Source organism: Mauremys reevesii, linkage group 10, assembly GCF_016161935.1.
Source record: "Mauremys reevesii isolate NIE-2019 linkage group 10, ASM1616193v1, whole genome shotgun sequence".
Taxonomy (NCBI): Eukaryota; Metazoa; Chordata; order Testudines; family Geoemydidae; genus Mauremys; species Mauremys reevesii.
Window position 1 is genome coordinate 39,639,988 of NC_052632.1, and position 23,116 is coordinate 39,663,103.

Here is a 23,116-nt window from a genome sequence, read left to right on the forward strand (position 1 = left end):
CAGGTCCAGGGGAGGCAGGGAGGGAGGGGCTCCTCAGCCTCTACATGTCTGAGTTCAGAGCATTTCATAGCAGGGGAGGGGCTGCTCCTTCTTCATCAAACTCATCCAACATGGGTGACAATTCACTGGGAAAGCTCAGTTGAGAGCCTGTCCTACTGGGTGCCAAGGCTCATGTTCTGAAGAACCTCTTATTCAAGTTCCAGGGGGAACAGGTGGGCCCTGACCATGATCCCCTGACTCCCTGAAGAGAGAAGGAAGCAACCCGGCCATGCTGCCAGGGTGAGAGCCGGAAAGGGGGAAGTCTGACATGTAAAGGACCCATAAACATTTTCCAGTTGTGCTTTCACCCCTCCTCAGTACCTATGGATTGCAGCCCAGATCTCTGAAGCGCCCCTGCCCACGGTGGGGCATTTTCCACAGACTGCAGGGGGCTTTAGGGCAGACCCTGGGGGGCTCTTTTTGGCGAGCCAGTTTGTGCTTGATAAAATGCAGCCTGCGATTTGTGCGGGCGTGGAGCCTGCTGTTAGGAGGGCCTGGCCCTGTGCCACTGCCACAGGATCTGCACCCTGACTCCTCTGTGTGCCATGTTTGGGTGCTCCAGGGAAGGTGCCCTGAACCCATAGATGCTGGAACTAGGGATGCAGCCGCACCCCTTGGCTTGAAGTGGTTTCCATCAGCTACAAGGTTTACAGGTTGGTTCAACAGCTCCCAACACCCCCACCATACACGTTGTTCCAGCACCGCTGCCTGTCGCGGGTTCTTTGGCTGAAGGGCCCCCTAGACCGGGCCGGCCGGACACGTGGCGGGAACCTCCGGGCCAGGGGCACCGGGCACCCACTGGGCGGTGAGTGACCCCCACCAGTCCTGCTCCCGGCCCTAGACGTGGCCCGGGCAGGGGCGGGGTTGAGCGCCCCCCGCCGCCGCCGTGCGTAAGGCGAGGGCTGTGGCTGCTCCAGGCCAGTCTCCGCCCCGCGGTGGGAGGCTTTAAATGGAGCAGCCCGGGAAGCCAGAGGCGGCCAGCCCGGAGCACAAGTCGCCGCCGCCGCTGCTCTCCCCAGGCACCCGTGCTCCCCGCGGCCAGAGGCGAAGCATCCGGAGCCCGGCGGGGAGCCATGGGCGCGCTGCCCGCCAGCCGGCTCCTGAGCTGCCTGCTGCTCTTCTCCTTCCTCTCGGCGGCCCCTGCGGGCCGGGCGGACTTCGCCGAGCCGCGGGGCAGAGCCGCCAGGATCAAAGTCAACCCCCGCGGCAGCCTCTGGGCCACAGGTACCATCCGCTGCCCCGGCGCCCCCCGGCGGAGCGCCCCTGGGACGCCGCCCGCGGCTTGGGCGATGGAAGGGGCTTTCCCGGCTCCTGGCAGCCCCAGGGCTCCCGCTCCCCTCCCGGCTGCGGGCCAGCCAACGGGCGAAGCCCCGGGGCACAGCGGGAGCCGGGCCGCGGGGGGGAGGGTGGCAGCGGACCCCCAGAGCCAGCGGGCTGGGGCGGGGAGCGCGTGTCTGCGGGGACCCCCCCCGCTGCTGTGGCCGGACGGGCAATGAGAGGAGAGAGCCTTGGGCGGGGCAGGTGAGGGGCCCGGCCCCAGCGAGGGCCCATCTGGGCAGGACAAGGGACTAGCGCTGCCCAGGGGCTGGGTTGGGCGGGAAAAGCGGCTGAGAGCTGCCGCGGGGCGGGCCGGTCTGTGGTACAGGGCTCAGCTCCTGCTCTGGAGAGCGCACCTGGGCAGAGCATCTTGTCATGGGGCAGGTAGGCTGCCTGCCTGGGTAACATGCCAACACACCAGACTCTCCAGCAGCAGTGCGAGGGACTTGGCTGTGGGTGCTGGGAGCTGGAGCCCCTCCCAGGCTGACTCTAGCAGCAGGTGAACAAACCTCTTAGCTACAGGGCTAAATTCACACCCAATCTACGCCAGCCCTTCGGCTGGGTGATGGGGTGCATTCTGCTTTGGACGTGCTGGTGGGGTCCCAGCCGAGGTTAGTTCACTGCAGTGCCTTCCCAGCAAAGGCACACCTACTTCGCCACGGGCCATTGTGCCTTCTGCAGTAGATACACATTTTAAACACTCTCAGATCCTCAAAACAGATGCACATTTTAAAAGCACAGGGTTAGCCCTCCCCTGAAATCAGCTACCCATTAAAATCCCCCCTCCCAAAAAGAGATCCAAAAATAAGAGAGACAGCCATTAGGGGTCTATTTTGTGTAGGTCAGAAGTCACCTTTCCTTTGCATCTTTTTTTGTATGATGCGAGGGTGGTGGGGAAGGGTGAAAGGCATGAGTGAGAGAAGGCTCCTGAGTTCTCTGGAGCTGGGCTGGAGAGCAAGAGGGCACAAGTCAGGGGGAGAAGCGGGCAGATGCTGTCTCAGTCACTGTACAATCCCCATGCCCTTCCATTGCCCAGCACAGGCTGCCCCAAAACACTGTGTTGACAGCTCCAGAGCACTGGTGCACACTACAATATCACATAAGTAGTGCTAGAAATGCTTGCTGGTCACAGTCTCTGGAGAGAAAACAATTGTGCTATTAAGAATCTTAATTCAGGTACATGAGCAGGTTGTGGAGTTTGACTGGTCTCTTTAAATCCTAGAATACCAGGGTTGGAAGGGACCTCAGGAGGTCATCTAGTCCCACCCCCTGATCAAAGCAGGATCAATCCCCAGACAGATTTTTGCCCCAGATCCCTAAATGGCCCCCTCAAGGATTGCGCTCACAACCCTGGGTTTAGCAGGCCAATGCTCAAACCACTGAACTATCCCTCCCCCCCTCCAGGGGTTTGTCTACACTGCAAAAAGAGGTGTGGACTTTGGGTCTCTGGGTGGCATCTTGGGCTCTCAAGCCCACCTGATCCCCTGGGTCCAAGCTTGAGGGCTAGCATGGGCTGCTGCCAGAGCCACCATGTCCACACTGCTATTTTTAGCACACTAGCTGGAGCCCCACTAGCAGGAGTCTGTCTGCTTGGGCTGGGAGACTCACTTAGATTTTCACTTGTGCTGCTAAACCCAAATTAAAAGCCAAGTTTGTGTCTCTCCTGATGTTTTAACCTGAGTTACCAACACACTACTTTTGCAGTATAGACACACCCTAAATGGGATAGACCACTTCCACAGAACTCCACCAACACACCTGCCCCCCAGCTGAGAGACAACACATTCAACCAATGAAATGCCAGAAACATAATCCCAGAGAATGAGGGTGGGAATATAGATAGATGACCATCAGAACAACTGTACTTGATTAACCAATGATTCTGGTGCCTGGACAATATTAGCTAGCTACTATTAGCTGATTGTCCCTTTTGTGGGTGCATGGCAAGGTGGATTGTTCCAAATCCTTGTCGCAGAGATGGCATCCACAGTCCCAGACACAAGAAGCAAATTCCTTGGGCAGATTCTGCCTTGTGGTGAGTAGTAGTGTGCTGTGGAGGCACCAAGGTCTACACTGAGCCAAATACTAGGAAATTAGACAGGATTTCAGAACTTCAGACACAATCCAATATTAGGGAGACAAGGTGCGGGAGGTAATAGCTTTTATTGGACCATTTACATGCAATTGGATTAATTGCATGTAATAAAATATTGATATGATAAAATGCAAAGCAGAGAGCCTGTCTGTTATTTTAAGGCAAAGCAGAGAAAAAGCAGAAATTCCTTCCAGATTTGCAGTATTCTGAGATAGAGGAAACCAAATCTATTTCTCACTACTCATCTGCGTGTTCAAAATCTAGTATGGCACCTTCAGTACCGCTGTGAAACATGTCTGAATAGTGCTTTCTAAAGGGGAGCGAGCAAGCGAAAAGGTGGGTGTGGTGGGAGAAAGCTGCTGTGACACTTCCTGCAGGTGAGAAGCCAAGAATGGGGGTGGAGAACAGATCTGAGGGGTCACTTAATCTGCTTGGCTAGGAGAGAACCCAGGGAGCCCCTGGAGAATCAGCTCAATTAGGAGTGAGAGTTTCCCTCCAATAACCACCTCGGTGTGGCTTGCTGTGGAGCAAACCTCCAGGCAATGTCCCTATCTCAGAATGGCAATGCCAGCTCCGTCCCAGGGTGATGCTCATCCTAGTTAAGGATGCAGCTGCTGTAACCCTGGGCACTGTGTGCCATGGAGCCCGCTAGTTGGGGGTGGATTGGTAACACAAGATGATCCACTAGCCAGGCAGCAATGAATCCAGAATGTGTGTGTCTGCGCTGCTGCTGCTCTGAGGAGGGCTCCTTCCCCCAGCTGGCAGAGGGAGAGGGCCAGATTGCTCAATGCCCAGAGCAGAGGCTTCCAGAAAAGGGACAAATTCCTTTACAAACCCAGACCCAAGTGTGGTTTGATCCCTCAGTCTGTTCCCTGGGGCTGCTTCCCCTCAGCCAGACTTTCTTATGGAGGTGTGAAGGGCCTTTCTGCTGCTCCCTGCCTGGGAGGGCAGGGAGAGCCAGAAAGGCTCTGTGCAGCCTGCAGGAGCCCTCCCCAAATGAGAACTTGAGTGCTTTGCCCTGCTAGTGCCCTCTGCCCAGGTTTTCAAGCCCCCTGAGAGGTCTCTCAGCACCTTTGCCTCCCTGTTGTCGACCAGGCCCTGATGCCCCAGTGGTTCAGGGAAGCCCAGCAAACAACCATATGTCCTGTAATCAGAATCTGCTGCCGGCAGCCCCCATGGCATTAACCACTGACACAGCATGCGCTGGCTAGTCAAGCTCCCATTTGTGGGCCTTGTAATAACAGGTACAGAATGAAGATGCCTTGGTCTGAGCACCAATGATCTCCCCATACCCCTGCGCTGTTTGTGCCCTGAAGGATGAGGGGTTTATGAAATGCTTGTTACCCACTAGGGTGATGAATCTGCTAAGTAGGAACTACCCTTCCCATCAAACTATGACCAACCCCCAGGGTGGACGTGTGGGTCTGGTCTGGGCAGAACCTGTGGGGAAGCAGCAGAGACAGGACAGGGAGCCAGCGCAGAGGGGCCCCAGTGAGAAACTCCACTGGCTTATCCCGGCCTGGAAACCTGCAAACGTCTACTCACTTCCAGCAGAGGCTGGGCTAGAGAGGCACCAGGCCGAGAGGCCCTAGCCCTCCAGTGACTCATAGATTCCAAGGGCAGAAGGGACCATTATGATCATGTTGCCTGAACTTCTGCACAGCACAGGCCAGAGACCTGCCCCACAATAATCCCTAGAGCAGATTTCAGAAAAACACCCAGTCTTGAACCAAAAATGGCCAGTGATGGAGAATCCACCATGACCCTTGGCAGAGGACCCAAATAGGAGCGTTAACTTCAATTGCAACAGTTTTAGCCACTGTATTGAGGCAATTTGCAACCTTTCCTTCTGTGCTGGCCCTAGCACAATAGCCTTTCACTTAGCCGTGTGTCCTTGTCATTGGGACCCACTGGGGCTAGTGCTGATACGGCTGAATGTTTTGAAGCCCCTTCAGCGCTTGGCTCCAAGTTGTGGTATACCTGGCCCGCTACTGGTACCTTAGGGGTGTGTTGTGCTACAGCACGGAGTGGCTGAAGCAGTTACACTGGTGGGACCAGGAATGTTCTCGGATGTCTCCCCGGGATGTTACTTGTGTATATTGTGTTCCTGGTAGACTTAAGGGGACACGCACACAGGTAAACACAGTGGGACACAGCCTGATTAAGCTGCATCATCTTGCTAGCTGCTAAGAAGCTCGCTAGCTTGTATCTCCGGTACTGGGCTACCTTGGCTTATAGTGTAATGAGCCCACAGGCTCCTTATTGGCACTGTTAACCTCCAGGGTACTGCCCAACCCAGAGAGGGCTCCATACACCTCCAGAACAGGCATGGGAAACGCTCTGGAGGGAGCTAGAGGCTGCATGGGAGCAGGAGCCTGCACGCAGCAGTCTCAGAGGTGGCTGTAGAGAGAAGGCTGGGCAGCTTAAGATCTGGGTCTGAAGGGCTGAGAGCCAGGCTGGGAAGCAGCCTGTCACTGGCAGAGGGGCCAGTGGTAGCCATGGTGGTGGATCCCAGGGAAAGCTTGCAAGTGGGGGTCCATGTGGATGAGTCTGTATGAGACTACAGGTGCTGGCTGCCTCTGGGAGAGGTCTGGAGCAGGTACCCTGGCACAAGATCTGACCTTCATTTCCCTGTGCTGAGCTGCCCTGGGCTGGGATTTGTTGTGGGTTGTGTTTATCATCTGTAGTTTGCAATTTACAGGCATTGTGCCAGGTTTGTTCCAGGGTTTATTTCTGGCAGCCCAAGTTCAGCCCCCTTTGTTACTCATTGGGCTCTGAGGGTACATCTCCACTGCAAGTGCCATAGCAGCACAGCCACAGCAGCACAGCCACAGCACTACAGCCACGCCACTGAAGTGCTGACATTTCCTACAGTGACCATTAATCCATCCCCTCGGAAGCGGGGAAGGATTCTTCTACTGGCCATGTTGCAGAGGGTGTGACTCTTTCCATAGCCCTGAGCGGTGCAGTGAGGCCAACCTAAGTTTTAGGTGTAGACCAGGTCTGAGAGTGTTTATGGGAACTTATTGAGGGCTAGATCCTGAAGGGTCTGCTGCTTGGATTGCCTGACTCCAAGCATGTGCTACAGAACACCTGGGGGACCGGGTCTTCTAGTCACAGTGGGTCCGGTTATAGTTCAGGGTGAGCCTGACTGGGAAAACAAGCTATGATTTTGCAGGTGCACTGTCCATGCATCTTATAGCCCTTAAATGTCTAACTACTGACCGTGCATGCAAATCAGGTAGTTAGCGCTGATTCCTATAAAACAGGGGTGGGTGAACTATGGCCCACAGGCCACGTCTGGCCTGCCAGCCATTTTAATCTGGTCCTCAAGTTTCTGCTGGGGAGCGAGGTCCGGGGCTTGCCCCACTCCAGCCAGGGAGCAGGGTCAAGGGCTGCTCTGGGTGGTTTCTGGAAGCAATAGCATGTCTCTTCCCCCCCCCCCCCCGGCTGCTACACATAGGGGTAACCAGGGGCTCCGCTTCACATGCTGCCCCCGCCCCAAGTGCTGCTCCTGCAGAGCTGCCTGGCCATGCCTCCGCATAGGAGCCGGAGAAGGGACACGTTGCTGCTTCCGGGAGCTGCTTGAAGTAAGCACCGTGGGGAGCCTACACCCCTGAGCCAGCCCCAACCCCCTGCCCCATCCCTGATCCCGCTCTGAACCCCTCAGTCCCAGCCTGGAGCACCATCCTACACTCCAGAGCCTGCACCCCCAGCCGGAGTCCTCACCCCACACCTGCTGCCCCAGCCTGGAGCCCCCTCCCGCACCCTGAACACCTCATTTCTGGCACCAGCCAGAGCCCTCACCCCCTCCTGTATCCCTACCCCCAATTTTGTGAGCATTCATGGCCCACCATACAATTTTTATACCCAGATGTGGCCCTTGGGCCAAAAAGTTTGCCCATCCCTGCTCTAAAAGGTGCCCAGCATTATCTGCAGAGCCGAGTGTGAAACTGGTTTCAGCGCTGAAGACTTCTACAAATGCCTATGCTACATCCCAGCTGATTTACCGGCCCTCTAATGCTGCTGTCTTTTTGTTAGAGCCTGCATGCAGTGCCTGCTTGGCTACCTTCCTCTGAACTGCTAAGCTAACTCCTAGGTTGTTAGTTGGATGGTTATTAAAGGTGAGCTGCCAAGATGTTTTTAGGGCTCTGGGAATTATCACCCTGGCTCAGACAGGGGTCCCTCTAGCCTGGTCTCCAGTCTCTGATGGGGCCAGCAGCAGCTGCTTCCATGGAAGGCATAAGAACCATGCAGCAGGCAGTGATGGATCTCTGGCCCCCTAGGGAAAGCTCCCTTCAAACCCCTGATAGTTACTGGTCTTGAAAGCAAAACTTGTGGTTATTTCTGCTACTTAGTGTGATAATTCTGGATAGTCGTGGCACCCAGAGTAATGTTTCTAGGATTTCAAGAGGAACAAAGCATGTGGCCATTGTCATCTTCTCTTTTGCTAGTTCCCCCTCTGTTCTGCCTCCTTCAGTTAGAGGTAGGTTTGTGCTACAGTATCTTCTGAAAAATTCCGTTGCAATATAGCAGTGTCTGCTGCGGCTGATTTCAAAGGCTGCTGGCATTAGGGAGCTGTCTGACTTTTGCATCCAGTCCCTCTGCCAGAGCTTGAAATCTTCCCCCTAGCCCCCAAAACCATCTTACCCATTCCCTGGTTCCATACATGTGCCCAATGTTATTTCAGGTCACTTCATGGGGAAGAAGAGCATTGCGGCCTCCCCACTTCTGGAGTCTCCGGGAGATGCTGCAGCAAACTCCATCCCAGTGGCCTTCAGCCCGACTCTCCGAGCTGTCTTGCAGGACATGAAAGAGCTGCTTACCAGAGAGCTCCTGAAAATCCTCTTGCAAGAGAGACTAATAGATGAGAACCAAGGAAAATCTGAGCTTCAAAACCAGGTGACTACTGAGCAATGTGGTGGTGAGAGAGTCCTCTGAGTGAGAGGCTGCAGGAGAGTACAGCAGGGAGCAGCATAAGGCCAAATCGTCCCCTCCCCCAGGGCATCCAGAGGAGGGGCCAAGAAGCCCCCCAAGGCTGGGCTGCAACAGTTTCCCTCCTATCTGGGCTAAGGAGCCCACATAGGAGGCTAACCCCAGAGATCCAGAGGGAAGGAAACACCTGTTTCCTAAGGGAGGTTATGCCCAAGAGAGGTTGACCCTGCCACCTCCATTGGAGCCAGGCTGTCCTGGGCAGAGACCCCCTGCAGCTCAGGAGGGGCTCAGTGGGAGTAAACACGGAAGCAGCTTTAACTCTGGCTTGGCAATGCTAATACCAGAAGCTGGGCTCCTGCTCCAATCCCTCACGCCTCTGCCCCCTGCCAGGCACTGGCCCTGCGGAGCGCCAATGGAAGAGCTAGGATAAAGGCTGGAGCTGGAGCTTCTCCCCCCTTCACAGCCCAAGGGCAGATGCCCAGGATCTCTGTCCCCTCTGCTCATGGAGCAGTGGGGATGGTCTGAGCCATAGCTCTTACAAGGGAAAAGCCTGTAGGCACTTAGCCCTTACTAGCGCAGGGCTGATCCTTTCAGTATCCTCTGGAGTGATAGTGCAGAGGCAGCCCACACACAGGGGAGTGGCAAGGGCCCTCTAACATCTCTGGTGCTGGGAATCCTGCATGCAGGCCGGGGAACTCCTACCCTAGAAATACCAAAAGTACACCTCTACCCCGATGTAACGCTGTCCTCGGGAGCCAAAAAATCTTACTGCATTATAGGTGAAACCACGTTATATTGAACTTGCTTTGAACCGCCGGAGTGCGCAGCTTCCTCTTCTCTCCCCCCTCCCCCGCACTGCTTTACCGCGTTATATTTGAATTCGTGTTATATCGGGTCACATTACCTTGGGGTAGAGGTGTAGGTAAACTGGGGGGAGGGAGCAGGGGGATTCAGGGAGGAGTGACAAAATCAGGGCAGTAGGAAGGCATGATGATAGATGGCTCAGAATCACCAGCCTGCTCCATCGCATTGTGCTGCTCCAGTGACATAAAATGCTGGTACACCCAGTTTAGCTGGCTGGTGAGCATCAGCGGAGCACAGCAGGGAATGCAGCAAAGCTGCGTTGTGCTCTTCAAGCAGGGATTCGTGCACTTAATCTCATACAAAGGACACAGCTTGTTGTCCCCCGGCCAGTACTCGCTCTTTGGACACTGTGAATGCCCTGCAGTGACGCTGCATGAATGAAAACACCTGAATTTGGTTTTAAACACCAGTTTCATCTAATCTCATAGACTCATAGACTTTAAGGTCAGAAGGGACCATTTTGATCATCTAGTCTGACCTCCTGCACAATGCAGGCCACAGAATCCCACCCATCCACTCCTGTAACAAACCCCTAACCTATGTCTGAGTTATCGAAGTCCCCAAATTGCGGTTTAAAGACCTCAAGCTGCAGAGAATCCTCCAGAAAGTGACCCGTGCCCTATGCTGCAGAGGAAGGCGAAAAACCTCCAGGGCCTCTGCCAATCTGCCCTGGAGGAAAATTCCCTCCTGACCCCAAATATGGCGATCAGTTAAACCCTGAGCATGTGGGCAAGACTCACCAGCCAGCACCCAGGAAAGAATTATCTGTAGTAACTCAGATCCCAACCCATCTAACAACCCATCTAACATCCCATCACAGACCACTGGGCATACTTACCTGCTGATAATCAAAGATCTGGGCCCACAGCCACTGATGCATGGCTACCTGGCATCACTCCAGGGCAGCGCTTCCGTGGTTTGCTGCCCTACCTGTGTGTCTCCCACTGCAGTCTTTGGAATTCTGGGACATTTTCCCTGAATGCCAGCTGTCTGGGGGCTATAATACTGGCCTGGTTTTAACCTCAACTTCTTGGGGTGGCTTGTGACCGTACACACACACAGGCCGGGTGTTCCATTAGCAGTGACTAACACACCAGGCAGGCGGAGCTGTAGGGGAGAGAGCCGGCCTCTCTGCGTGCTCCATGCAGTCCCACACCGAGTGGCCTGTTTGTGGCAACTGTCTGGCCAACCCCAGGGGGGACAGAATTTGCTGTGAATGGCTGGGGCAGAGGGATAGGAGGGGAGTGAGGAGCTACTGAGATTCAGCTGGGTTGGGAGGGGAAGCCAGCTCCAGGCTGGGAATTGGTGGCTTGGTAGTTCCTTGATGGCTAGTGACCAGTGCGCCCGCCCCCCCCCCCCCCCCAGCAGATGGCACATATGCTCCAGCCCCTCTCCTGGGCCGGGTGTCTCTGCTGGGACCTGCAGTGGCTGGAAGGTGGGATGGGGCCAAGCTGGCTGCTGGTAAGTCACATGAGTGGCTGTCTCTTCCCGCTAGCTGGGGGCATGCCCTGAGTCTCCCCGCTTGCGTGCCAGCCCTGGCCACTATGGCCAGCTAAGTGAAGGGAGATGGGGAGAAGCGAGCTGGTTTCAGTTGCTCTCTAGGGGCAGGCCTGATCCCAAGCACTGCAGCCGCTGCTCTAGCTGCTCCTCCAGGTCCTACTCTTGCCTCCAGGAGATACTTTGGGACAGAAAACATTGGGGGTGGAAACACGCTTCAGCCCCCCTCAATATTTCCAGTGTGGGGGCACTAGCCCCCTGGTTCTGCTGCCCCTGCCCAGCTCCCAGTCCTGAGCTGTCACCCCCAATGGGTCCTTTCTGAAATTTGCCCTTTTTCCTCTGGGTCCATCACTGCACTACAGTGGGTGAAAATAACCTAAACAATGATTTAAAAGGGACACAAATTCTGTTAGGCAAAATGATACTAGTCAGGGCAGCCCATGATTGACTGGACTCGGGAATGCAGTGCAGGCACACAGCCTGGCCGATTTAAAAACAGTAGAAAGACTTGCCCAGTTTTATTCTCTCAGAATTAGGTTACAGTCTCATTGCAGGAAGCAAAGGGAATCCTATGGTCATTCTAAGGCAAATTATCTACACTGGAGCTCTGTGTGTGTGGCACAACCAAAGGCATTCAGAGACTAATCAACCCCATTTAGGTAGCATTTTACTCCTGCTTGTTGCTCTTGATGAGGAGCTCAAAGACAAAGTCCGGTCTCTTTACAGAAGAGCGGTGCAAACTACCAGCTGCTAATTTATTTGATTCAAGCTGGTAGATCTGCTGGGTTGCTGAGTCCATCTCTCCCTGAGAAAGTCTCACCTGAACCAATTGCTAGCTGCCCTTCACAGTGCACCGGATCCTGCTAACAGTCAAACTGCCTGATTGGTCCTGCCCTGTCATAGGTCTCACCCCCACTTGGAGCTGTTGGGATCCAATGTGGGGACCTGCATGTATCCCCCCACCCTAAAATCCTAGGGTAGGTCCCCTTTTTGCTGCCACCACTCGGTCGATTCACGTGGGCCGAGACACCCCTGTTTCCCCCCCTCCTCTTTCCAGAGACGTTCCCTGGGGAAATACAGATCAACTCACAGAGAGAGAAACCTCCCCCCTCCCCTCTCTGCCCGGAGATAAGCTTGTCTCACCACCGAGCGAGAGTTTCTTAGCCCCCTCCCCCTGTATCCACAGTAGAGGGATTTAATTAAATCTTTATAGAAAGAATTTATTAAAAGAAAAATAAGAAAATACAGAATCTCTGAGTCCAAGCTGGACACTCATAGGGTATAACCTTACTAAGTTCTGGAGAGAATCCTCTCTCCTTCTTAGTACAAACAATACAGGCAGAATTAAGAATAATCAATAACAAACACACAGAATTGCAAATATAGGATTATTAGATGAGGACACAAAGTATCTTTCTAATACTCACTATTGTGACTAGAAGAAATTAGTTCAGAAAGATGAAAACTTGTAGAAGACTTGATTAAACTTCTGGACCCTGGTAATTCCAAACGGCTAAGAACAACACACACACAAACAGAGGCTATGGCTACACTTAAACTTCAAAGCGCTGCCGCGGCAGCGCTTTGAAGCGCTGAGTGTAGTCAAAGCGCCAGCGCTGGGAGAAAACTCTCCCAGCGCTGTCCGTACTCCACCTCCCTGTGGGGAATAACGGACAGCGCTGGGAGTGCAGCTCCCAGCGCTGGGGCTTTGACTACACTGGCGCTTTGTAGCGCCGCAATTTGCAGCGCTGCAGAGGGTGTGTTTTCACACCCTGCTGCAGCGCTGCAAATTTGTAAGTGTAGCCAAGCCCAGAGAGAAAAAGTTCCCTCCTAGGAATTTTAAATTCTCTTCCCTGATTGGTTCTCAGGTCAGGTGTTCACCAGGTACTATGTGTTAACCCTTTACAGGTGGAAACTTAACCCTTAACTAACTATTCATGACATGCCCAAATACACAGCAATGCAGAGAGGCCCAAACTCTTGTGCATGCTGCACTGGCCGTGGGGGGCCAGTATAGAGGGGCGTCACCATCTCCTACCCTTTAGGTGCCGTATGCCCCAGGGGACAAAATTAGGGAGCAGTCCCTGCACTCCCAAGAGCACATGGACTGCAGCTTTAGCTGGCCCTTTGGTAGGGTGCACAAGGGTTGGGGGAAGGCTTTTTGTGCCTGCAAACTCCCCTCTCCCCTCAAACACTGCCAAAGGCTTTGTCTTCACTGGGAGAAAAGGGATGTTTTTAGCATGTGTCAGGTAATGTGTTAAAACCTTAGTGTAAACGGGGCACATTGTATTTTAACTCATGAGCTAGGTGGGGTCAACCATCGGGGGCTCAACATAGGGTTTACCACTACCAGCTAAGGCGTGTTAAAAGCACCCCTTTTCTCCTAGCATAGACATGGCCTGCCCTAAATCAACCACCTGCTCTTCCTCCCATGCTCATTTCCTTTTGTGTAACAGATGAATGCCCTTTCACAGCCCTTATCCCATTCAGCCTCACCCCCTGCCTGTCTGTAGAGCTACCTGTGGTAAGGGGGTGTCTCCAATGGGCCCAGTGCCTTGGAGCTGGAACATTGCTGCATCTCCTGGGGTACAGCAGAGTTCCCTCAGGGCTCCTGAGAGGGTGAGGCTGTTCTCTTGGGAAGGGGTCAGGGGCTCGCTGGAGAAGACAGACATGGTGGTTGTAGAGTCCTGGGTACCACAGAAGCTGGGTACTGCTTGCAGCTGTGGATCAGCGCTAGGAGCTCTTTGAACCTAGGTGATCAACAGGGCTTCTCCACAGCCCCTGCTCACACTGACACATGTGCTTGACAGCTCCAGCGGAACAAGAACCATCTCTGGCCTTGTCTGTACTAGAGAATTGAACCAGTGGGAAATGAGCTGATGGAGGGCCTTGGTGTCCGCACACACCAGGTATTGTGTGCACTGGGCACCTATCCCATGCTGCCCAGCACAGCTCCGGGGAGCAGTGCCTTCTGTGGGATTCAGAATGTCTTCTGGGATACTTTGGAATTTGCTTATGGGAATTGTGGGTGAAAAGGCCCAGCTCCCATAATCTCCTGGGGGATTGCCTTGTGTAGCTCCCATGTAGCCCTTTGGCACAGGTGCCTTTTCCTAGGCCTTTTCTGAACTTGGAGGCTGGCATGAATGCTTGAAGGAGAGGTTTGTGCTAGAGGCTTTCAAGGGCAGGCTGAGGTGTCTATGGTGAGAGGTGGGGGATGTGCCAGCTGAGAGCCAGAGCCCAAAACAAGCAGCTCCCAGATTTCATCCTGCAGTGATTCTGTAGCACTGTCCAGGTGGATGGCTGCATGCTGCAGGGCCCAGAGCTTGAGCATGGACTGATGGGAACAAGTTCTGGAGATGGGGAGGCAGCAGCAGCAAAACTTCAGGATAAGGGAAGTTTTGGGAAGAGGCTTTCTTTGTGCCCTGTGATTGCCACATGGAGCACGAGGCTGGGGTCTGCTATCGATGGGGGGAAAGAGCTGGGGGTTGCAACCAGGCAGCAGAGTGTGTGGATGGAGGGTGTGGGGAAGATCTGACCCATGGCAGGAGAGGATCAGCAGGAAGGGCAGAGTCCTGTGGGGCTCTGAGATTAAGATCTGGTGCAGTAACAGGTGGGGAGCCAGGGGGGATTTGATGAGGGTGTGAGGTGATCAGGGCGGTGGCTAAGGAAGATGATCCCAGCGGCTGCACTTTGTCTGGACCGAAGAGACCAATCCAGATGCACGCAGCAGGTGCACGTAGGAGACTGCCAGCAGTGGGGACCTGGCTGAGCCGTGCTGACTGCTACCTGACTAACACAGCAATGATCCTATCTGTCTGCTGCAAGTCTGAGCATGTGCTCCAGTGAGGTGAACAAACTGTTAATGCTCAGTGGAGAGCCAGGGCCACTCACCCTGCTTACAAGGGGAATGTTTGGCATGGAGTAGGGCTGTGCATCTGGTCAAGGGTGGGTTGTCACCACCCTTGATCAGACCAATGGGTTCCAATAGGGGCAGTTGGCACAGTGTGAACAGCTGAGGCGATTAGCCCATCACTTCCCAGTTCCTGTAGCTGTTGAGCTCTTGCTCCGCTCAGTATGTCAGGTCTGGCTCTGGATTTACAGGCTTCCTGGAGGCTGTTCTCTGCAGCCTCTTTTGGCCTTCCCAGTTCTTTCGCCTTCGGCACGGGGATATTCAGTGCACAATTCCTCCCATGGGTCAGTGAGCTCTTTAACTCTCGGCCAGTGTCCGTTTAGCTCCCTGGGGTGGAGGTGCCACCCCTGTATGCTCCCTCATGGCGTGGCACAGTGCTGCAGTAGATCTGCCTCAGTGCCCCTAATGGGTCTGGCTGGGGCTCAGTCTCTGGCCCAGGCCCTATGAGTGTTCAACCCCTTCTGGGGGGGCAGAGTCCCCAAGTCAAAGTGCAATAGACTCTGGCTCCACTGGGCACAGCTTTCAGGTGAACCCCGGCTGCCTTAACCTCTACCCCATGGTGCCTGGTAACCAGTCACACACATGCTGCTACCAGGCCTACCCTGCCCCAAACAGTCTTCAGTCAGCTCCTGGCCTCACCCAGGCCTCTTGCATGACCTGGGAACTGCCCTGGTCCCCCATCCCTGGCTGAGCCAGCTCTCCCCTTCCCACTGCCCTCCCCAAGCCTGCCATTGCTGGCAGGTGACATGGGGTGGGGCTGACTGACCCTGCAGCGGCTCCATAACTGTGCGGAGCTCACACACCTCTTGCACTTTCCAGTCTAATTTCTACCCTTCGTGGTACCCTGCCTCTTGCTGGCAAATAGTTACCGCCTCATCCCAGCACTTCACTTGGATGGGGCTAGGGTGGCCAGATGTCCCAATAAAATTGGGACTGTCCCGATATTCAGTTGTTTGTCCTGTGTCCTGGCGGATGTATGGTTGGGATACCGATTTTTTTTTTTGGCTTGGTGCACTTTTTTTCCTATTTATTTTTATTTTTTGCTTTGGTGGCGCTCTGGCTTTTTTTTTCCTTTTCTTTTCTTTTCTTTGCTTGGGCCCTGCACCGTCCCCCCCTCCCCCCCCAAATGTGTCCCAATATTTTGTTCTTGTCATCTGGTCACCCTAGATGGGGCCAACTGTCCCTGCTTCCCTGTGGTGTTGCAATGTGATACTGAGGGATGCTACTTCACCATCCTGAATTTGCTCAAATAATTGCCCCTTCCCAGATGACTGGCCCCCCCAGTCTCAATAGCTCCCTTTATCTCCCCTCACCCATTCCTCCTCTGACTGGGGGATGGGTGTTTCTGTCCCCAGAAATACCAACAGGAGAGAGGGGTGGGGGAACAGTCTGTAGGTGGTTGTAGGGAGCCTTCCATTTCTCATTGCCTCTCCCCAGTGGGAACTGAGGGCTTGTCTGCGTGGTGTGTTACTAGAGCAGTGGAGGGTACAGGGAGTAAGGCCTGGCCCGTGACATACTGCTTTCCACACCGTGACAGGCCATGGACACCCAACCACAGGCACTAAAAGTTCCTTCAACGGGAGTACGATTCATTGCCTGTTGCTAGGTCTTTTGCACTTCACTCAGCTATTGTCGTGTGCAGGACCCACCGGGGCACAGGGGGGGTCCAAATAATGGTGTTTACTCACTGCATGTAATGTGCCAGGCCTAGGTCTGTGCACCCGCTGCTGCTGCTGCTCTAGCAGGGTGCTGGTAGCCTTTGAACCATACACAACAGTAATGCCCACTGGAGGGCTCACTATTTAAAGGGATACTCCCCAATTCCCATGCACTGCAGAGATGCTTTGGCTGACAGCACCAAGAGGAACCTCTCCAGGGCCATGCACATGGCATCCTTGGAGGAAGTGCGAAGTCTTTAGAACTCCCCATGGGAGATCAGGAGCAGCCTGAATCTTGTCGCCTTTAGGGATGAAACTGATGCTCCTCCCCTCAGTATTGGCCTGATGATGTTTCTCCTGAAGACAGAGGATAATCAGACTCGCTGTAGGGGTGTAAGTGACAGTGAAGGAAAATGTCAGTAATGAACATAAATCATGTCTGTATAACTATGGAAATTCCCTACACAAAACTTTGTAACAGGGTGTAAGGATGGGTGAGTGGGGTGCCCCTCTGTGCACCCTCAAATGCAAAGACCCCTGGTAGATGAACCCCAATGCAGCACAATTCCATGGCTAATGACAGGCTCAGCAATCTCACAGGGAACTTTCTTCTACCTCCAACTGGGAAGGGAGCTGCTGCACACAGCACAATGAGTCTCCTTCATGCTATAATGCCAAAGTTGGTACTTCCTTGCCTACATCTCACAAATGGCACCCGCTAGACGGAATGCTTAGAACTGCCTATGCACACTGCTAATGATGTATAGGCAAATGGTAGGAACATACTACAAGAGTGAAAGGATTGGGACTGTTTACATGAGAGGGGACAAGAAAGAGGGGATGACTGGTAGACTATGCACTGCTATTTGCCCTGCCTCATTATGGAAGAACAAGGGCTCGTTCAGTGAACTTGAAAGGCAGCAAATTTAAAATTGATTATTCCTTTTTTCACACAGTCCACAATGAGCCTGTGGAACTCACTGCCACAAGATGCTATTGAGGCCAAGAGAGTAGCAGGATTCCCAAAAGGCCTGAGCATTTCTATGAATAATGAAAATATCCTGAATTACAACAGTAAGGACTGAACATTAAAAAAACAAGGGCCTGGTTCTGTGCTGTACTCCAGTCCCTTTGTGTTGCTTTGGTGGCATAAAGTGCCTGTGAAGCAACCAGATCTGACCAGGTGAGACTTCCCTCAGCATAGGGGAGCTTGCAGCTGAAGCAAATCTGCTGTATCCAGCTCCTACAACTTCTCCCTGCCTGGTATGGGGGTGTGTGTGTCAGGAGGAGGGGCGTGCCGGCACACTCCAGTATGCTGCAGCTGGCAGACAGCCCCTTGGACCTATGGCCAGATGATGTAAGTTAGAGCAGCTCCTAGGCTGCTCTAGTGTATGTCAGGGCTGGTGCAGATGCACCATGAACTGTAACCAGCGTGCTGTTGGCCTCTCCTATTCTGGGCAGATCCAGTGCAGGACAGAATCTGGGCCCAACCATCTTGGCAGGGATCCACCTGCTTTGGGGCTTGAGGTACTTCCAACTCCAGGGGACTCAGGGGAAGCAGTCTCTGGGGCAGATCATCCCACATTTGCCTACCCCATGGGCTAGCACCTTCCTGAAAAGGTGCTGGGTTAGCAGGGCCCCATGTCCACTCTGAGCCGGCAGTTCCTGTGTTCCCATAAAGCCTTGTTGAAATAATGGGCTTGTATCCAACGGGCACATTAGACTTGCAGGTGAAATATTCTGAGCATTTGTGATGGAGACACTGCAAAGCTCTGGGTAGCTTCTGGCTATTCATGACCAGCAGGGAGGCATTGCTGGCTCAGTGGTGGAGAGCCAGGGAGGCAACAGGCAGCAAGCTTTGCAAATTGCTATATGTACATCTGCACCATTGTAAAAACTCCCTCTGGATTTGTTTTCACCTTGTCCCCAGTCCCCATTCGATGTGATTGGCCTCCCTGTCAGTTACTGGGCAATCTGTGCCTGGCCAATCCTAGCTTTAGGCTTTTCCTGTGCCAGCTGTCCCTGAAATCCAACCCACGCGTCTGCCATCACGTCATAGCAGGATATTCTATCAGTGTGAAAGTCACTCCTAACGTGGGAGCCCAGGTCACGGCGACACCTGGATGAGTTGGGGAGATGGAATCCATCCCCCAACCTGGATCTGCAGAGCCGCCCCTCCTGCATCTCTAGCCTATGGGCTGCAATGCTGGCCACAGTGACTCTGCCCCATTTGTGAGTTGGGGCCAATGGGTCTGTAAAAACTCTTCTTCCCTAGCACATCCCAACCAGCCCCTCACTGCTCTTCTGCTGCCTGGGATAGGCTGGCACAGGAACCTTCCCCGGGGCGCAGTGGCACCTGTACAGCTGCCCCTGTAGAGGGCTTAAGGGACTGGTGGGGACTCGTGCTGCCTATAGCCCAGGGTGAATTATACCTGGCAGCTGTCGTGCAGGGACCCATACTATTGCTCTCATTTCAGGAGACGGGATTGGTAATGAAGGTGCTGGAGAAATACCTTTCAAACTGAAGAAGGGATGAAGGGGCCGTGTACATAGATGACTGAGTCCGGCATCAGGAAGGCCTGGCTGGTTTGTAGTGAACACCAGGGAATGTTTGAATTATGGTTCTGTGGCGCTACATCACTCTTATGATTTAGTATTACTGTAATATTGTGAATATTGACCATCTGTATGAAGAAAGTCCCAAAGCCCCAACTGTATATTTCCCTTGCATTTTCTGCATTACTGCTGAGGTCAAAGAGCCCTTGTGAATAAAACTAACTCTTTGCACAGCACCTGCACGCACTTCCTTTGCAGTCAGCACAGGCCAGCGTTTAGGGAGGGGGTGATCTGTTTCTTGGAAGCCTGAGTCTCCTGTGCACAGTGCGGCTGATGGGGCAGGGTGGGATGCAACAGAGGGGAGGGGTTGCAGCTGAATGTGTGAGGGCTGAGAGAGTCTTACTGAATGTTGCAGGGAGATTGCAGCAGAGGGTGCGGGGAGTGAGGGGCTCAGTGAATGTGGTTGAGAGGATGGAGCGGGCATGGGTGCGCTTGCTGCAGGCTGTGATGAAGGCCATGCAGCAGAGGAGTGATGAGCTGTGAGGATATATGGGGATGGGGTTCCCCAGGAGTTGTATATTTGGGGCTGAGGCATGTGTGGGGTGTAGTGCCCAGGGATCAGAGGCCTGGGGGTGAGATGTCTGAGGAGCGGGGTTTTTGGAGGTGGGTTGCTCAGAGGAGGGATCATGGGGGGGATGCTGAGCCTGAGGAATGATTTCTGGGAGGGTGGATGCCCAGGGTGGCTGTGCCAGGGAGGTGGGATACCTGGGGTGGCTGGAGGGGTGGGCTCTCCAGGAGGATTGCCTGCTGGTGGTGGCAGAGGGGGCAGGATGCCCTGGGTTGGGGGTGCAGGAAGTCAGGTGTTTGGAATGCAGGGTGGCCAGGGTTGGGACAACAGGGCTGGAGTATCATTGCTCTTTTGTTATTTGATTTATTGCTGTAGCATTTCATGGGCCCCTATCAGGATCAGGGCCCTGTTGTGACGGGTGCTGCGCATGCGTGTTGTGAAGAGAGTCCCTGCCCTGAAAAGCCTGCAGTCTAAAAGAAGAACCACAGAAGAGGATTTTCATAGATTCCCAGGCCAGAAGGGACCATTGTGATTGTCTAGTCCAGTGTTACTCAACCTTTTTGACACCAGGGACTGGCTTTCTGCCTCCCTAAACAGTGTCAGGGAATTGTCAGGGACTGGCAAGGATGCTGCCATGGACTGGCGCCGGTCCACAGACTGATCATTGAGAAACACTGGTTAGTCTCACCTCCTGCATAACACAAGCCAGGGAACTGCCCCAAAATAATTCCTAGAACAGATATTTTGGAAAAAAATCCAATCTTGATTTTAAAAATTGCCAGGAATGGAGGATCCACCACAACCCTTGATAAATTGTTGCCATGGTTAATTACTTTCACTGTTACAAATTTGCATCTGATTTCCAGTCTGAATTTGTCTAGCTTCAACTTCCAACCATTGGATCGTGTTCAACCTTTTTCTGCTACACTGAAGAACCTGTTATTAAACATTTGTTCCCCATGTAGGTACTTACAGACTGTAATCAAGTCACCCCCTTAATCTTCTCTTTGTTAAACTAAATAGATTGAGCTCCTTGAGTCTATCACTGTAAGGCAGGATTTCCAGTTCTCTAATCATTCTTGTGGCTCTTCTCTGAACCCTCAGATTCATGCACTAGAACTGGACATTGGTGCCACTGCTGCTGGAGTCCTGTGCCAAACACAGAGGTAAAATGATTTCTCTACTCCTACTCGAGAGTCCCCCGTTTATGCATTCCAGGAGCAAATTGGCTCTTTTGACCACAGCATCACAGAGGAAGCTCATGTTCAGCGGATTATTCACCACAACCCCCACATTGTTTTCAGAATCACTGCTTCCTTGGATAGAGCCCCCAGTCCTGCAGGGGTGGCTACATTCTTTGTTTCTAGATGTAAATATTACATTTAGCCATACTAAAATGCATATTGTTTACTTCTGCCCAGTTTACCAAGTGATCCAGATCGCTCTGAATCACTGACCTGTCCTCTTCCTTATTTACTGCTCCCCCAATTTTTATGTTGCCTATAAACTTCATCAGTGATGATTTTGTTTTATTCCAGATCATTGATAAAAATGTTAAGTAGTAAAGGGCTAAAACCCAATTCCTGCAGAGACCCTACTGGAAACACACCTGTTTGATGACTGTTCCCTGTTTACAGTTACATTTTGAGACCTACCTGTGATGGGTTGGATCACAGAAACCCCCCTGGGAGCTGCCAACTGATGTTCCAGGACTACCTCTGCTCCTGTTTTCCCTGCCAGTTCAGGACTCCAGCACCCTGTCTTGCTGAGCCAGACACTCCCGTCTGCTCCAACAAAGATCCTGAGTCTGAATTACTTGCCCCAAAGCTGCAGGTTTACCTGAAAACAGCTCACAGAAGTGTGCTTGTCTTTAATACTCAGATGCCCAACTCCCAATGGGGTCTAAACCCAAATAAATCCGTTTTACCCTGTATAAAGCTTATGCAGGGTAAACGCATAAATTATTCGCCTTCTATAACACTGATACATAAGAACATAAGAATGGCCGTACTGGGTCAGACCAAAGGTCCATCTAGCCCAGTATCTGTCTACCGACAGTGGCCAATGCCAGGTGCCCCTGAGGGAGTGAACCTAACAGGCAATGATCAAGTGATCTCTCTCCTGCCATCCATCTCCATCCTCTGACGAACAGAGGCTAGGGACACCATTCTTACCCATCCTGGCTAATAGAGATAGAGAGAGATGCACAGTTGTTTGCTCCCCCAGGTATTAATACATACTCTGAGTTAATTAATAAGTAAAAAGTGATTTTATTAAATACAGAAGTAGGATTTAAGTGTTTTCAAGTAGTAACAGACAGAACAAAGTCAGTCACCAAGCAAAATAAAATGCGCAAATCTATGTCTAATCAAACTGAATACAGATAATCTCACCCTCAGAGATGCTTCAGTAATTTTTTTCCTCAGACTGGACACCTTCCAGGCCTGGGCACAATTCTTTCCCCTGGTACAGCTCTTGTTCCAGCTCAGGTGGTAGCTAGGGGATTCTTCATTACAGCTCCTCTCCTCCCTTTGTTCTCTTCCACCCCTTTATATAATCTTTTGCATAAGGCAGGAATCCTTTTGTCTCTCTCTGGGTTCCCACCCCCTCCTTCTCAATGGAAAGACACCAGGTTAAAGATGGATTCCAGTTCAGGTGACATGATCACATGGCACTGCAAGACTTCAAGCCTTCATTCCTCCCAGCCTGACTCACAGGAAGGCCCTGCCTGCAAACGGAGCCATTCAGTCAATTGCCAAACCACCACTAAGGCCCACACTTTGCATAATTACAGTAGGCCCTCAGAGTTGTATTTCATATTTCTAGTTTCAGATACAAGAGTGATACATTTATACAAATAGGATGATCACACTCAGTAGATTATAAACTTTGTAATGATACCTTACAAGAGACCTTTTGCATGAAGCATATTCCAGTTACATTATATTCACTCATCAAATTTTCATAAAATCATATAGACTGCAACGTCACACTATCGGCCAGTTTTTAATCCATTTAATGTGTGTCCTGTTAATTTGATATTAGTCTAGTTTTTCGGTCAAAATGTTGTGTGGTACCAAGACAAATGCCTTACAGAAGTCTAAATATCTTATGTCAACATTATCCGCTTTATCAACCAAACTTGCAATATCTTCATAAAAAGATATCAAGTTAGTTTCACAGGATCTATTTTCCATAAACCCGTCTTCATTTGCATTAATTACATCTTCCTCCTTTAATTCTTTATTAATCGAGTCCCTTAATTATCTTGCCCACGATAGACATCAGGCTGACAGGCCGATAAACAGGGTCATTCCCTTTACTCTTTTTTAAAAATTGGCACATTAGCTTTCTTCCAGTCTTCTGGAAGTTCCCCCGGGCTCCAGGACAATGAAAATCAACATTAATGGTCCGGAGAGGGGCGCTCCCCGCACACAATGTGACCGGTGCGGTGATGAGTGCACAACTCGTCTTGGTAACCATGGGGAGTTTGTATAAACTCTCTTCACTTTGCTATGGCCAGTTCCCCTCTTCCCAGGCACTTATATAAACTGTTCCCATCTGCCCTGCCAGCTCCCTTTGGTCCCATTCCCAAGAGCTGCCCCATCTGTTGCCTCCCCCCACTACCTTCTGCCTCAAATGTCCCTTCCCCCAACCTATGACCCTGGGTTGAAAGG

At 52.5% G+C, this 23,116-nt stretch overlaps 1 protein-coding gene across 1 annotated transcript; it reads left to right on the forward strand.

Moving 5' to 3' along the window:
• The first annotated feature begins 991 nt into the window (after positions 1-991).
• NMB (neuromedin B) lies at positions 992-19,107 on the forward strand. The gene is made up of 3 exons (XM_039492541.1): positions 992-1,263; positions 8,142-8,353; positions 18,793-19,107. Exons 1-3 carry the CDS (start codon positions 1,113-1,115, stop codon positions 18,838-18,840), a joined length of 411 nt encoding a protein of 136 aa, XP_039348475.1. The 5' UTR covers positions 992-1,112; the 3' UTR covers positions 18,841-19,107.
• Positions 19,108-23,116: the final 4,009 nt, after the last annotated feature.